General features: G+C 38.9%; 1 protein-coding gene across 2 annotated transcripts; it reads left to right on the top strand.

Annotated features, from left to right (window-relative positions):
- The first annotated feature begins 5,123 nt into the window (after positions 1–5,123).
- glulb (glutamate-ammonia ligase (glutamine synthase) b) lies at positions 5,124–12,819 on the top strand. Of its 2 annotated transcripts, none has more exons than XM_085264378.1 (7): positions 5,124–5,245; positions 10,737–10,920; positions 11,030–11,191; positions 11,275–11,421; positions 11,519–11,646; positions 11,734–11,933; positions 12,018–12,819. In XM_085264378.1, exons 2-7 carry the CDS (start codon positions 10,755–10,757, stop codon positions 12,334–12,336), a joined length of 1,122 nt encoding a protein of 373 aa, XP_085120504.1. In that variant the 5' UTR covers positions 5,124–5,245; positions 10,737–10,754; the 3' UTR covers positions 12,337–12,819. The 2 variants fall into 2 exon arrangements, with proteins under 2 accessions (XP_085120504.1, XP_085120503.1); XM_085264377.1 differs by lacking the exon at positions 5,124–5,245 and adding an exon at positions 10,239–10,367.
- The last annotated feature ends 1,466 nt before the right edge of the window (positions 12,820–14,285 follow it).

The raw sequence follows: 14,285 nt of genomic DNA, 5'->3' as shown, positions 1-14,285 counted from the left end.
AGAGATTGGAGAGCAAATTACCCAGCCAATATATCACTCCCTGGACTGCAATCACTTTGAAACACAACACACTGGAACGGAACATGCGCTAATTTCCAAAATATGTATGTTTTAAATTATGAGTGATGATTTATAATCCTTTTGATTTCCATCCCATAATGAGTGAGTCTCTAATTTTCACACGTGCTATAGGGTGTATTGTTACTCAAAAATGCCTCTGCATGTTTATAGTCGCAACAGGGATGCAAAAGTAATCTTCAGATTAAAATGCTCTTTGCCTTTGACCTTAAACTGTGTTATATAGAGTAATGCAAAAAGTGACGCTTTCAGGTTCCAGTCGTGGTTAAGAGTGAAAATAGAGTATGTGGAGTTATTGCGCCACCCTGTGGTTAAAGCAAGTGTAGAATATATAGACACCAAATGCAGTGGTTCCATGTGAGACCGGACTCACCACATCACTCGCCACATCAGGGGCAGTCATCATGTCAAGGCAGATTTACTGATAAAGTGCAATATCACAAACTGATGGGCTTCACAATCTGGACTACAGATAATCTACTGTTCTTTAATCACAGGTAGGCATGCAATACATGTTGTGTATATAAAATAGAAGATTTACAGCAGAGGTTTTAAACTCCAGGCCTCGAGGGCCGATGTCCTTCAGGTTTTAGATCTCACCCTGGGTCAACACACCTGAATCAAATGATTAGTTCATTACCAGGCTTCTGGAGAACTTCAAGACATGTTGAGGAGGTAATTTAGCCATTTAAATCAGCTGTGTTGGATCAAGGACACATTTAAAAACCTGCAGGACACCTGGCCTCGAGGCCTGGAGTTCGACACCTGTGATTTACAGTATGGAAAGAGTATAGCGTATGATCCATGAGGACTTTAAGCAATCATGCACATCAACGATGAGAAGCCAAGCGCAGTATAGACCATATGTCAGGGACTGGCAACTGTTACTACCAAAAAAGCAGTTTTTGAATCCATTTTTAACCAACCAGCCTTATAATGAAGGTGACGCAGCCTGTTAAATGTGGTGATTTGTAATTATATATGTGCACTACTTTGCTGTAGTGCAGCCTATTTATGATTATTCAGTACTTTAACTTGACATTTTCATTGCAATGATAACACTACATAAATGAAACTGCAGTGAAAGCAATGAAAGCAGTTTATGCATATTACAGTATGTAAGAGGGTTTGGGTAACAGCTGCATGCGACTCTGGAGGTGCAGGTCATGAAATCAGCCTTAATCTGTTCAATATCTGGTATATACAGTGGAGTCCAAAGAGCTTGCATTAGATTTGAAAATAATGGATTGGTTTTGAAGCCAAATTGTTTGTTGCATAATATTTCTTATTTCTCTCACTCGCCTCTCATTTCATGTCAGCTGTGGTTTCTGAAACACCAAGAATGTCCAGACGTATGTAAACAGCTATTTAAAAAATCCCTGAAAATTACTTTTATGGTAAAGTGTAAACGATCCAAAATTCACATTAAGAAACACAAAATGTTTCTATGTGTAAAATCAATGAATGGTGGTAAACTTCCATTAAAGCAATGTTCAGGTGACACTTTAATTGACTCACTACAGGCTTGTTCAAGTTGCAGCCATTGTTCACCTGCCATGAATATAACGGTGTGTCAAGCGTTGAATGATTGCTCTGATCATTCAACACAATGAGCACGCTGATGGTGGAAAACAGGACGTCAAACTTTTATTCTCAGTGTCAGTTCATGGCTAAATTTTCCAGGTGGTGGGTCATGACTCGTTCTCTAAAATACCTTGGAGAACGAGAATCAGTTTCTATGCAAAGCATTGGGGAGAACTAAATTTACCACAGCTTAGTCGATTAACATATTCAAGTTTCTTTATTAAGAGACAGAAAATCTGCTTCATCGCAGAACACAAAACTCCAGTCAGCACATATAACGCTGTCTAAGAGGGTCGTAGTGCAGCCAAATAACTCTGGACATATGAATAAATAATAATAATAATGATAATAATGATAATAATAATAATAATAATAATAATAATAATCAACTGACTGAATTTGTTCAAAACTATTTTAACTGTTTGGCCTTCACAATGACATGACCTCCATCTCACTGTCATTAAAATAAAATATCTTTTAAAATGTAAAATCTAATTTTAAGTCCAGTTGAACTAAGATGCTCATTAATGCGAGTTTTGGTGGGCATCAATTTATTCCTCTGCAGTAAGTTTAATTGAAGCTGTGATTACGTTTTATTATTATTTATTAACATGCGGAGGGTTCATGACAACGCTGGGTAAACTTGGGTAAAACACGAACAATTTCAGATAGATCTGTAGATGTTTTTGGAGAGACTGCACAATTCATACAAGTGTTGTTCTGCATATGTACCACCAGATGTCGCAGTCTGACCACATCTAATGGTGCTCTTAAACTTGTTTACTTGCACGCATTATTTTTAAAATCAGTCATTTTGTCGCTTCCTTTTGACTGTAGCCCATCTTAGCTGTAAGAAAATAAGTCAAACTGCTTTAGCGTTCAGTTTTTGGACTCCAGCTTTATTCCACATCAGCAAACTGTTTTTCCTTGAGCTCTCTGGCACTACAAAGACCTCAACCTCTTATCTGGGCCTTAATCAGTTACATCAGCTTTTTTTTTTAAGAGGGGCAAATATTTATCTATATTTTATTTAAAATATTTTGTACTAAAATTATTTTTTGTTACATCAAATACCCATTTAGATGTATATTTTAATTAGCAACCCTACCGGTATAAAGAGCTCTGGAGTTTTCAATAAATGGAAACACTTCACCATAGTCTGCGAAAAAAAATGACAGTGAAAGAATGAAAGAAAGAAAGGGAGGGAGAGAGAGAGAGCGACTTGGCAAGAAAAATAGGCTAAGCTGTACTTTTGCTTGTACTGGCAGACCTTCTGCTAGCCTTCATGATTAGTTTTTAGTAGTTTTGAATGCAAAGCTATAAGTAGAAATAAGGTTTTGGTCTCACTGTAGTACTGTAGTATATGCTTTTATTTTGAAGGTATACCGTTGCTGGGGAACATTGTATGGCATTACATACATTGTGCATTCAAATAGTTAACTGATGAAAAATTCATGTTTTAAGATATTCTTTTGCCAAGACACACAAATTGTGATTCACATCTTAATTTTGGGACTGCAGAGAGTTGTTTTGCATGATTCACAGTATAAATTAATCCTCATTTCTCTAATATTGGACCTTGGTGGAACCCCTAACTTCAAAGCAAGCTATTCTAGTGCCTCTCCTTATAAGGCTGTCATCCCTTTAGGCCATTGTTCTTCTGACTGACTGCAGAAACAGAAAGTTAGGCTGGGAAAGGTGGGTTGGTTTGCTCTGCTCACAGACAGAGCTCTGTGCCTGAGACTGGAAGATTAGGAATATCCCCTTAAGGACTTTTTCTTTTTAAAAAGTTAATATTTAAAGCTGGTGACACGGTGATGCAGTGGTTCACACTGTTACCTCACAGCAAGAAGGTTCTCGATTTGAACTTGCCAACTACCTGTAGACTTTCTGTGTAGAGTATGGACAGAAGGAACTCCAACTCCACAGCCCAAAGACAAGAATGTTAGGTTAACTAAGAGTCTCTTTGTGTTGGCTCGTTAATAGAAAGATTGTCTGTCCATGGTGTACTCACCTGCAGTTAAGCCAAATGGATGAATGAAACACTATGTTTCGGAGGGTGTCACCCCATCACCTCCTGTGGTTTTGTTTGCTTGTTTTCCTTGCTTAATATGGGCTTAATATGATACTTTGTAACAATGTGGCAAAACAATTGGAAATAATAATATGTCAGCTCTAAAGTTTACACTGATTCTTGTTTGTTTGTTTTTTTATTATTATTTTTTTTTACAATTTTAGTAAACAAATTCTAAAAAGAGGCACTGAAACCTCTTGAAATGACCTAAAACTTTTAAAGAAAGCAGTTTAAACCACAATAGTTTTGATGGTCTTTGAAGTTTTTCAGTTGTGTTTCCATTGTCACAGAAAGAATTAGTTCTATTTTGTAGTTTCTTTGGCTCGACTGACTTCTGTCCCCAGCTTTATCTAAGACAACTCTGATTTCAACACGACACACTGCTCTGAGCATGTGAGCTCAAACCTCAGGAGCCCGTTCTCACTCCCGAGACGTAACATCCCGACGTTTTGTCACGTCCCGCGGCGTTCCCGAGGAACGCGAAAGGTGACCCTAACCCAAACGGTTCTCATATGTCCTCAGTTTTCCGATGTCGTCACGTAAGAACGTGTTAGTTGCCCGAAAATGTAATATGTTGACGATTTGTCACCTAGCGTAAAATAGGCTGCCTCACCATTTCAGGGTCTGCAGCCTTTTTTTTTTTTAAATATTAAACTTTATTAAGAAACAGTATACAGAACATGTATACAATCAGAATAAAATTAACATAAGCCAGGGGGTGTAATACAAAGAATTACAAACATTCAAATAATTTGTAATTACTACAAATAGTAGTTTTCATAGCCTTTTTATTAAGTGATCCACTAATCAATTTTATGTAACATAAAACATCATTATAGTAATGTTTAAAATTAGGTTTTTTGTTTCTGTATTTGCATTTTTGAAAATAAAATTTAGCTAAGATAACTAACATATTTATTATAAAGTAAACATCTTCTTTTTTTGCCTTCGAAAGAAACAAAATACAACATTTTCCCATTTCACAGTAAAGTCTTTATAGAGATGTCCAGCAATGAATCTACCGAAGTCTTTCCAAAATGTTCTAGCGTATGAACAGATCCAGAAGAGGTGTTGCACAGTCTCAGGATGGCTTCCACAAAATTCTATTCGAAATATGAGAGGCAAGAATTTGGGTGCAAAGTAAAAAAAGATAAGGGCTAATCGGGCAACCTTGGCGTACACCTCGATTAAGACTAAAACGAGAAGTGGTGCCATTTTTCATTCTAATAGAACTATTAGCATTGGAATACAGAGTTTTGATAGCTCTGCAGCCTTAAAGTACACATTTCAAGGCCGATTACGTCACAGCGGCGCGCCGAAGGCTGTCCCAATTCAAAGGCTGCTCGAAATGCGGCCCTGAAATGCGTCCTTCATTTCCCTGAATTTTAAGGCTGTGGCAGTGTAGACTTCGTGGTCCCATATATCCCACAATTCATAGCGCGGCAGTCGGTGTGGAGAATTCTGCCGCAGACGGCAGAAGCGGAGTGGCCGAAGAGTAAACTGTGAAAAGTAAGTACTGAATATTATGTCACTTATTTATGTGCAAATGTTTAATAACGAAGAACATTAAACATTACTGTTGGCCAGATGTCGGCAAAGTTATGTGGCATTAGTGACGTTTGTACTAACTTGGTTTTAAAGCCTTTACTTTAAAATACACGCCGTTCAATAGCTGAGCTTAATCCTACAGAGAATGATCAAAGCTCATGTAGAAACAAACAAACAAATGAACAAAAGATTTTCTCCTTCATTTCTGTCAAACAAAGCTATGACACGTTTCCAGTGGTTAGTATCATGATTGCTTGGCAACCTGGGCAGCGCAACCTGGGCTTTTTTTTTTTAACTTTATTGACAAACAACAGTATAAGCGCAACGGAGGCTAGACCGTCCCATTTCACAAGCCTCGCACTTCCGGCCTTAGCGGTCTTTGAGTACGCGGCCCTTGAGGATCGTTGAAGCTGCGTACTTTAATAAGGCTGCAGACCCTGAATTGGGAGACAGCCATAGGCTTTGGGAGTGAGAACGTGTTGACCTCAGACCTGCTCTGCCTAGATGACTTTTAACAACAGATAAGGCCTTTTGTTTTTGACAGGTAAACATGTAAAAACATATCTGAAACGTCATATAATGTGTCTTCCCAATCCCTGTTTTTATGCACAGTGACAGGTCTAGATGCGTTTTACTGGTGACGTGTATTCAAATTAGATGTTCGTGCTGTAATTGTTGTTGAAACAGCTCCAATTGGAAATACTTTTTTTCTGCTTGCTGGAGCACTCTGACCTCAGACCTGTTTTCTTCACTAACCTTAGTTGTAATCAGGGGGGATTCTAGGATCAGAGCTTTGGGGGTGCTGAGCACCCAGAGAGCTGCCCAGCCAGGCAACATAAACTTTACTCATCACAATGAGACTTCTTCCCTGAATCTGTCGGTCCCTGCATCCTTAAATGTCTCCAGTTGTCCTGAGTTCTCTCTGACTGTCTCCTTGGTGCTTGGTGCTGACTGTCTTTCCTTTTCTTCTTGTTTCAATGTCAGCCTGCTATATTTTTATATGCTTTCCTCTCTCCCTCTTTGGACTGACAATCATACACATATAGATTGTATTCAATTAGATGAAAGAAATACATTAATATGAAAAAAAAATACTATTAATCACTAATAAAGAAGACCTCTCTCAGTGTACTTTGAACCAAAAGGCAAATAACCAAACCACACGTACATAAAACATATAAATATTGAAACACTGATGCAACATTATTCTTGATTGACGGATCATTTGATCTTACACTTTTACCTATGTGGCTCCTTTTTTTGAAAAAACGTCCATATATCCATTATGAACCTGGCTGTCTCTCTGTACACACACACACACACACACACACACACACACACACACACACACACACACACACACACACACACACACACACTCAGTTAGCTAGTTACTACCTTGGGTTTAATATCGGCACATGTACATATGACAAAATAACCAGTGGTAACAAGTTTTCGATTTTAAATAGGCTATATAAATTTCAATGGGAGCAACAGGACGGTCAAATGTCGCTGAATTTACTACAGAGCAGGACGGATTGTAGGGTAGCAAACATAGTCAGAAAACACGTTTTCAACACAGCAGGTTACCTGGGTGTAATGTTTTTCAGCTAAAAAGAAACATGGTCCGACTCCTACCTACGCCCCTGGTTGTAATCTTTTTTTTTTTCTTTTTTTGTAAATCTTCAATACACCTGCTCAAATGCCCCACATGTGCCAGTTTCTACTGAAGTTATTTGTTGTGCAGCAAAAGTCACACTGAAGTATGGAGAATTTTCTTTGATAATTGATTGATTAATGTATACAGTTCTAAAAAAAAAAAAAAGAAGAAGAAGAAAACTGCATATTACATTGTGCATATTATGTTCATATGTACAACATTTTTATATTCTTGTGCTCTACTTCGCATGACTCACAGTTCAAAATAATCTTTATCTTATACTGGGCCTAGTTGTGGTATCTCAGTTCATCCACTTTCGAAAGCAAACCGTTTTTGCTGTTTAACTCTACTAATGTGGATTTGCATGATTCACATTTTGAAATAATCATTATTTTATACTCCTTGGTCCAGCCCTTTAAATCATCCTCGGTCTGAAACAAGTCATTTTAGCTCCTGTCCCTTTGAAGGTAGTCCCTCCACCATCACTGCCAGCTATATTTCCTCTGACTGGTTGCCCCTCATAAGCAGAAGATGGGTGGGTCTCTTAGAGCCAGAGTTTTTGTGTCTGAGATGACCATCATAACAGATCCACTGTAACTTTGAGAGGATTTGTTTTTCTATGTAAGAGTAACAGAAAATTTGGAAACCAGCATATGTTCACTACTGAGAAGACGCTATCAGATTATCAGATGTTCCTAATTAATTTTTGTCAGTTAATTATTATTTTGATTAAGCATTTATTTCAGCTCTTCATTCGGGTACCTGGTTGCCTGGGGAAATTATGAACTTGACATTTTGCTCCAGGGCACATTATGAGGTTAATCTAGCCGTGCTCCAGTACAGAATCGTATCATTTGCATCTGTGGGACAATCCTAGCTGCAATGATCAACAGAAAACCCGTCTCCAAAAAATGAGAGGAAGAAATTATGTGTTTTTGTAACAGGCCGTTTGTAGCAAAGTGCACCTTTGAGAATTGGTTCTTTGCTAAGCTGACTGACTGTTATATGTAGACACATAACTAGTTGTTGAGGTAGATGCCTTTGAATGATTCATAGGTCAAGTACAGGTCTTAAGCTGCTTAACATACAAAAAGTTTCATCTGAAAATGGTCAGGTAGAAGAACTGGAATGAAAATGAGTGTAAAAAGCAGCCAATATTCATAAGGAACACTTTGAAAGACCTTCAGAAAGCCTGGAGATGTATTTCTCAAGACCATTTTGAAAACGACAAGAAAGTCTGACTCCTTGGAAGCAAAATATAAAGAAAGGAGGGGTGTATCAAGACTTCTGGATAGTACTGCAGGGACTTTCTCAGCAACAAACATGCTGTCTTTTTAAATTTAGACCTCAGACTTTCTGTTTTTTGTTAAAAAAATAGCCAACTTATACATTTGATACATTAGATGCCTATCTTCTTAAATACATCTTTCCAACAGTCAGCATGACATACAACTTTGGGATCTGCACTTGATTTTTTAAGTGGTCTGAACCAGTGGTTAGCAGACCACAATATGGACCCTTGCTAGCATTTTCTTTCAACCACAAAATAAATAAATAAATCGTATGATAATATAAGACTGTAGACAACACAATCCACCTTCTGGATTCATAGTTTATGTTAGGAATTTAAAAAGAAGATTCACAGTTATTGACCTCATTTATTGATAAAATGGGAGCTATAGCTTCCCGTATATTGCACGAGAGTCCCATATTAGGCTTGAAATAATGAAAAATGACTGAAATTATATTCACTCACAAAACAAACTATAATAAATATTTTTTAGTTTTCACTTTCTAAAGGGCTATTTGGAGGTAATGTAACCATGACTGGTTCACGCGTAGTTAAGGAAGACACTCTGTTACCTCACTTAGCAGGAGTATGCATTTCCCTGTTATTTTTGGCCATCATATTACAAAATGTGTTTAAGGTTTAATAACCTAAACCAATTTATATTGGTTGTCAGCCCCAAACGTCTTTTATTGGTGCCAGAATTATCCATATGTGTGGAAAAACATGGAAGAAATGTTGTGACATATGCATAACCTGATTTCAAATTTTAGAAATAGTTAAACTAACAGGGCAACTATTAAATTAAATCTAAACATGTTTGAATAAAACTCTGAAACAACAGTGACACAAGCAACTGTCTCTAGAACTAGCTTGGATTAAAATTCACTGAAAAGAAAAACTGAAAACAAACGTTTAAAAAGTTGATAAAACTGTACAGCTTTGACTCGAGAACAAAAAAGAGAAAAAAGAAGTTCATGGTCGACCTAGGCACCGATGACTGCAATCTGCCTAGGCTGCAAAATGAGCCCAAATCATCACCCCTCCAGATGCTTTACAGTTGATATGAGGTTTTTGTTCTAAAATGCTGTTGTTGGTTTTCTATAAACATGGTGCTGTGCATTATGGCAAAATATCATAATAATTCATCAAGTACTTCTTGTTACTACTTATCCTTATCCTTACTTATCCTCTTACTTCTGATGGAAGCAGGAAAGGTAGGCTTTATTTTTCCACACATGTTATCTAATTTTAAGTCATAGTAGGGACCAGCTGATTTTTATTAAGTCCAGATATATAAAACCCAAGCAGGTAGATATAAATCCCACAATATTAATTTCAATAGTACTGTACTATATTTACATGTGTAGCACGTAGGTGTGGTAAAGCATTGCAGCACAGCATGTAAGACAGTGTCAAACAACAGAACTGCTCTGTGTTGCTAAATCTTTTAACCTCCCATAAAAACAGCAGTGTTTGCAACACCGCAATCAGCTTTTCTAGGGCGTCACTACAAGGTCCAAACCTTGTGAGATATTTCACATCATTAAATGACAAAATGCATAACATGAAACGATTTTCATGGGTTTGCAAATGCGAATTTCATCGGATTTATAGGTCACGTGTGGTAAATGGTCCCTATATGTTACCTTGCTTTAAATGATTCCCAAACATGTGAGCCTTTGGGAACAGCCTGATCTTTTCAGTACACCGAGCAGTCGATGGAGGGCGCAATGCTGTTTATCGCTTCTCCAAGGCCAGCCGACACTCATTGTGGATGAAAACTGTCGTTTTACCCACTTTGCGTGTTACAGTTTAAGCCGGTTTGTTTTGTTTAACCACGGGAGTGCCTTCACGCGCTCATGTGAGAAACATGAACAAGTAGTGATTTTTTTTCTCCTTTTGTTATCTGCTGCCACAGCCACAGAGAACAAACACACTCGCTCACACGTCTCCTCCGCGTCACGGGCTGATCACGTTTTCCTTCCACCAATCAGGTGGTTCGAGCAGGACTATAAATCCAACAGGGGACGCGGTGAGGGGCAGCAGGAATGAACAACAATAGAAACCTACACAGGAAACACACATCCATAGACTCTGTACATCTTTTAATATTTTCTTACACTTAACATTAGGTAAGTCGTTTTTTTAATTGAATCGAATCGTTTTTTAAATGCTTTTAGAATTTGTGCGTGCGAGGAAAAACAATGATAGTAGTGTTAACTTGCATCTAACGTCCATTTGCGCTTGTGTTGTATTTTTCCACTTGCGCGAGCTCCTAGTAAACAGCTGTTTGTGTGAGAGCAATAGTCGATCAGGCCGGTTGATCACAGATGAACCTGTTGTATAATCAGTCGTGATGGAGATTTCAGTTGCATTTAGGTACTTAGGTGTACTTACCTGTGTTCTGTGTATATTTTTGACATCCTGCCTGCTGTTTTACACATGCCTTCATACACATTGATCTGAATTGAAGCTCATCATGCGTCCATTTATCTCTGTAGGTTTTCGGGGTCAAGAAAATGGCCACCTCAGCGAGTTCAAAACTGAACAAAGCAGTTAAACAGCAGTACATGAGCCTCCCTCAGGGGGAGAAGGTACAAGCCATGTACATTTGGATAGATGGATCTGGAGAGGGACTGAGATGTAAGACCAGAACTCTGGATTCTGAACCCAAGACAATAGAAGGTAAGATGTAGTTCCAGTATGATCAATATGATTCAGGAAAATAAAAAAGCACGGATGGCGACATGTTTTAAGAAGGTTTTTGAACAGGGTTGTTGTTGTTTTTTGCCAGATCTCCCTGAGTGGAACTTTGACGGCTCCAGCACCTACCAGTCAGAGGGTTCCAACAGTGACATGTACCTAATTCCTGCTGCCATGTTCAGGGACCCATTCAGAAAAGACCCTAATAAGCTGGTGCTCTGTGAAGTGCTCAAGTACAACCGCAAACCAGCAGGTGAGTGGAAATTTACAAACCGGGGCGTCATGAGATTTTAAGCCGTCTTAAGTTTTAGCTAATTTCTGACTCCGTTCCAACAGAGACCAACCTCCGATACACCTGTAAGAAGATTATGAACATGGTGGAAAACAACCACTCATGGTTCGGTATGGAACAAGAGTACACTATCCTGGGCACAGATGGACATCCCTTTGGTTGGCCTTCCAACGGCTTCCCCGGTCCACAAGGTGAATGTTGGCCTCTAACTTGGCTCATTTTGTTGAATTATAATACATCAGTAATCACAGCTGAGTGTTAATGTTTAGTCTCTTTCCACTTAATCAGGGCCTTATTACTGTGGAGTCGGGGCAGATAAGGCGTACGGACGAGACATAGTGGAGGCGCACTATAGAGCTTGTCTGTATGCTGGGGTTCAGATCTATGGAAGTAATGCTGAAGTCATGCCGGCACAGGTAATTTTCCATCATGACAAAGGCAGTGTGTAAAAACCGGTAATTATTAGTGTAACTGTTAATAATGCCGCCTTTGTTGTGTTTTAGTGGGAGTTCCAGATTGGGCCTTGCGAAGGTATCGACATGGGAGACCACCTGTGGGTTGCTCGCTTCATCCTTCACAGAGTCTGTGAAGATTTTGGTGTTGTGGTGTCCTTTGACCCCAAGCCTATCCCAGGGAACTGGAATGGAGCTGGCTGCCATACCAACTTCAGCACAAAGGAGATGAGAGAGGATGGCGGGCTTAAGTAAGGATGAATTCAAAGTCAGTTAAGTTTAATAAATGAAATGTGGGTTTTTGGTGTGTTTCTAACTCTAACTCTCATCTTCAGAGTCATCGAGGAATCCATTGAAAAGTTGGCAAAAAGACACAGGTATCACATCCGGGCCTACGATCCCAAGGGTGGGCTCGACAACGCCAGACGTCTCACTGGTCGTCACGAAACCTCGAGCATTGATGAGTTCTCAGCCGGCGTGGCCAACCGTGGGGCCAGCATCCGCATTCCTCGCTCAGTGGGGCAAGACAAGAAAGGTTACTTCGAGGACCGTCGCCCATCCGCTAACTGCGATCCTTACGCTGTCACAGAGGCACTGGTGCGCACATGTTTGCTCAAAGAAGAGGGCGAAGAGCCCGCAAATTACAGCAAGTGAACGGTTTAAAACAAAAGTATCATTAGCAGTACTGTATTTAGCTCTGTGTCTGTTTCAAGACTCGACAAACCAATCTTTATTTTTTGAAATTTCTACTTGAAACATGAAATAATGATTTAAGTATTCCTGCATTCTTTGTGAATTCAACTGACACAAACACTGCCACATTTTGTCTTGGTGTCACAGTAGCTGATCGTTTGTATAGATGCACACTAACACAATGTGTTTAACTTGTACTAAAGGAAATTTAAGTACAGCAGAGTTTTCCTGGAGCTCATGTTACATTTCCCCAAAGGACAAAAACCCAAAGGCGTTTGAATGTTTAAGCAATCTTGGCCTCTGTCTCGATAGTGGTTGTGGATGGGTAAGGTTACTATGTAAGCCAGTTTACTTTTGTAGGTTTTATAAAACGATGCATGTCTGTTTTTATCTCTTCTTACAATTGTAATTGTTGCGCTCTTTAATAAACTGCTAACATTTTTATGTATGCCTTGTTTGCAGCTTAATCCCACACACTTCATTTTATCTGGAGTTCTATTCCAACAGGAACAAGTTCGCATGACACAGGACTGTCAGCTGACACGAATCCCTGAAATGTGACTGTTATTAAGGGAAAATGCACTGTAATGTTTAACAAACTGTGATTAATTTAGACAAATTACAGCCACACTCCCCTTCTCAGTTTAAAAACTCAAGCACAAGATTACGCTGAACCTTTAGAGTGGTTTTGGTAGGTTTATCATTTCATGTTAAAGCTTGAACACACTGATTGTGCTAAGGACATCACAGTAGATTTCACTCTAGCACAGGCCTGTCCAAAAATAGTGTGTGATTGTCTTTCTGGTCTGTTTTAATCACAAGCTTTGATAAGCTAGAGGCTTAAAGTAGGTTGAGAAAGTAAAGACAGGATGGCAGCCTTTGTACTAAAGTCTGTCTAAAGACCAGCAATTCAATGGAAAAGGGAAGGCGCTTCATTTCGAGAAGTTGTACAATACTATTTAGCTATCATAATAAAAAAGAAATGGCTCAAATTGTGTCACCATTACACAACTTGAACTAATAAGCAAGGCTGACTACTAATCTCCATTGCTCCATTAAAAAGCACATACATACTGTACTAAGGATTCAAATTCAATTAAAACCTCCACAATGTAGACCCACATATGGTGCCTCTCATTTTGTAATAAACCTGAGCTGATGAGAGTGAGTTATTCCCTACACGCACGTGCCAAACGTGTTTACTTGCCAAAATAAGAGTGCTCGATGCTCAGTGTGGATTTGATGCCAAACTTTTAGTCCTGACATGACAGCTCCTCAGGTCATCCTCTCCCCATCTTGTTCATGGTTTACACAAATCACTTTCAGTTCTGCTTTGCACGACTGCTTATTGTTTTCTCAAAGCATGCAGAAGTGTATTAAATTTTTCTGTCGGGCAGCCGCTAGTCTGTTTATGTTACTCCCCCATGAAAATCAATTTGCAAAGATTTGAAACATGCATGGCTTTGGATAGAGTCCTCCCTCCTTTCGTTGTTCATAAGGCCCTATTGTTGCAGTGACAGGAGATTCAAAGCAAATATGAAGCATTGATAATGTGTCACACAGCAATTGTTATGAACAACACACATATTATTACTGGATGCATTAAAATGCTTGACTTGAATTAATCATGGTAAATGTTTATCAAGTCAAAAGCGTGAGGAATCCTCATGTATCAGCTATGGAGCGTGTATTAGTGGAAAGTTAGACGGGGTGAAACACATCTGAACCTTCCTAGTGACCAACAGGGTCTGAAAGGGTAAATACTTTTTATTTACATGTGGACGATATTTTCCAAATGTACAGAACTGGAGTGACGTATTTACCATCTGATGTATCATACTTTGATGAATTACTCTTGTTGTCTCCTAAAAGTTGGAACAACTCCCCAGAAACTGTTCAGATTGTGGTTT

The sequence above is a fragment of the Mchenga conophoros genome, linkage group LG23, assembly GCF_057382185.1.
Source record: "Mchenga conophoros isolate Kocher_MC1m ecotype Shallow Benthic linkage group LG23, M_conophoros_male_GT1.1, whole genome shotgun sequence".
NCBI classification, from domain to species: domain Eukaryota; kingdom Metazoa; phylum Chordata; class Actinopteri; order Cichliformes; family Cichlidae; genus Mchenga; species Mchenga conophoros.
This window is presented reverse-complemented; position numbering and strand designations above follow the sequence as displayed.

What these genes read in the sequence shown, in the direction of transcription:
- glulb (XM_085264378.1), top strand. Translation starts at nt 10,755, where the DNA reads ATGGCCACCTCAGCGAGTTCAAAACTGAACAAAGCAGTTAAACAGCAG. An exon ending in GTACAACCGCAAACCAGCAG is followed by an intron (nt 11,192 to 11,274) that starts GTGAGTGGAAAT and finishes CCGTTCCAACAG; the next exon opens with AGACCAACCTCCGATACACC. An exon ending in CGGCTTCCCCGGTCCACAAG is followed by an intron (nt 11,422 to 11,518) that starts GTGAATGTTGGC and finishes CCACTTAATCAG; the next exon opens with GGCCTTATTACTGTGGAGTC.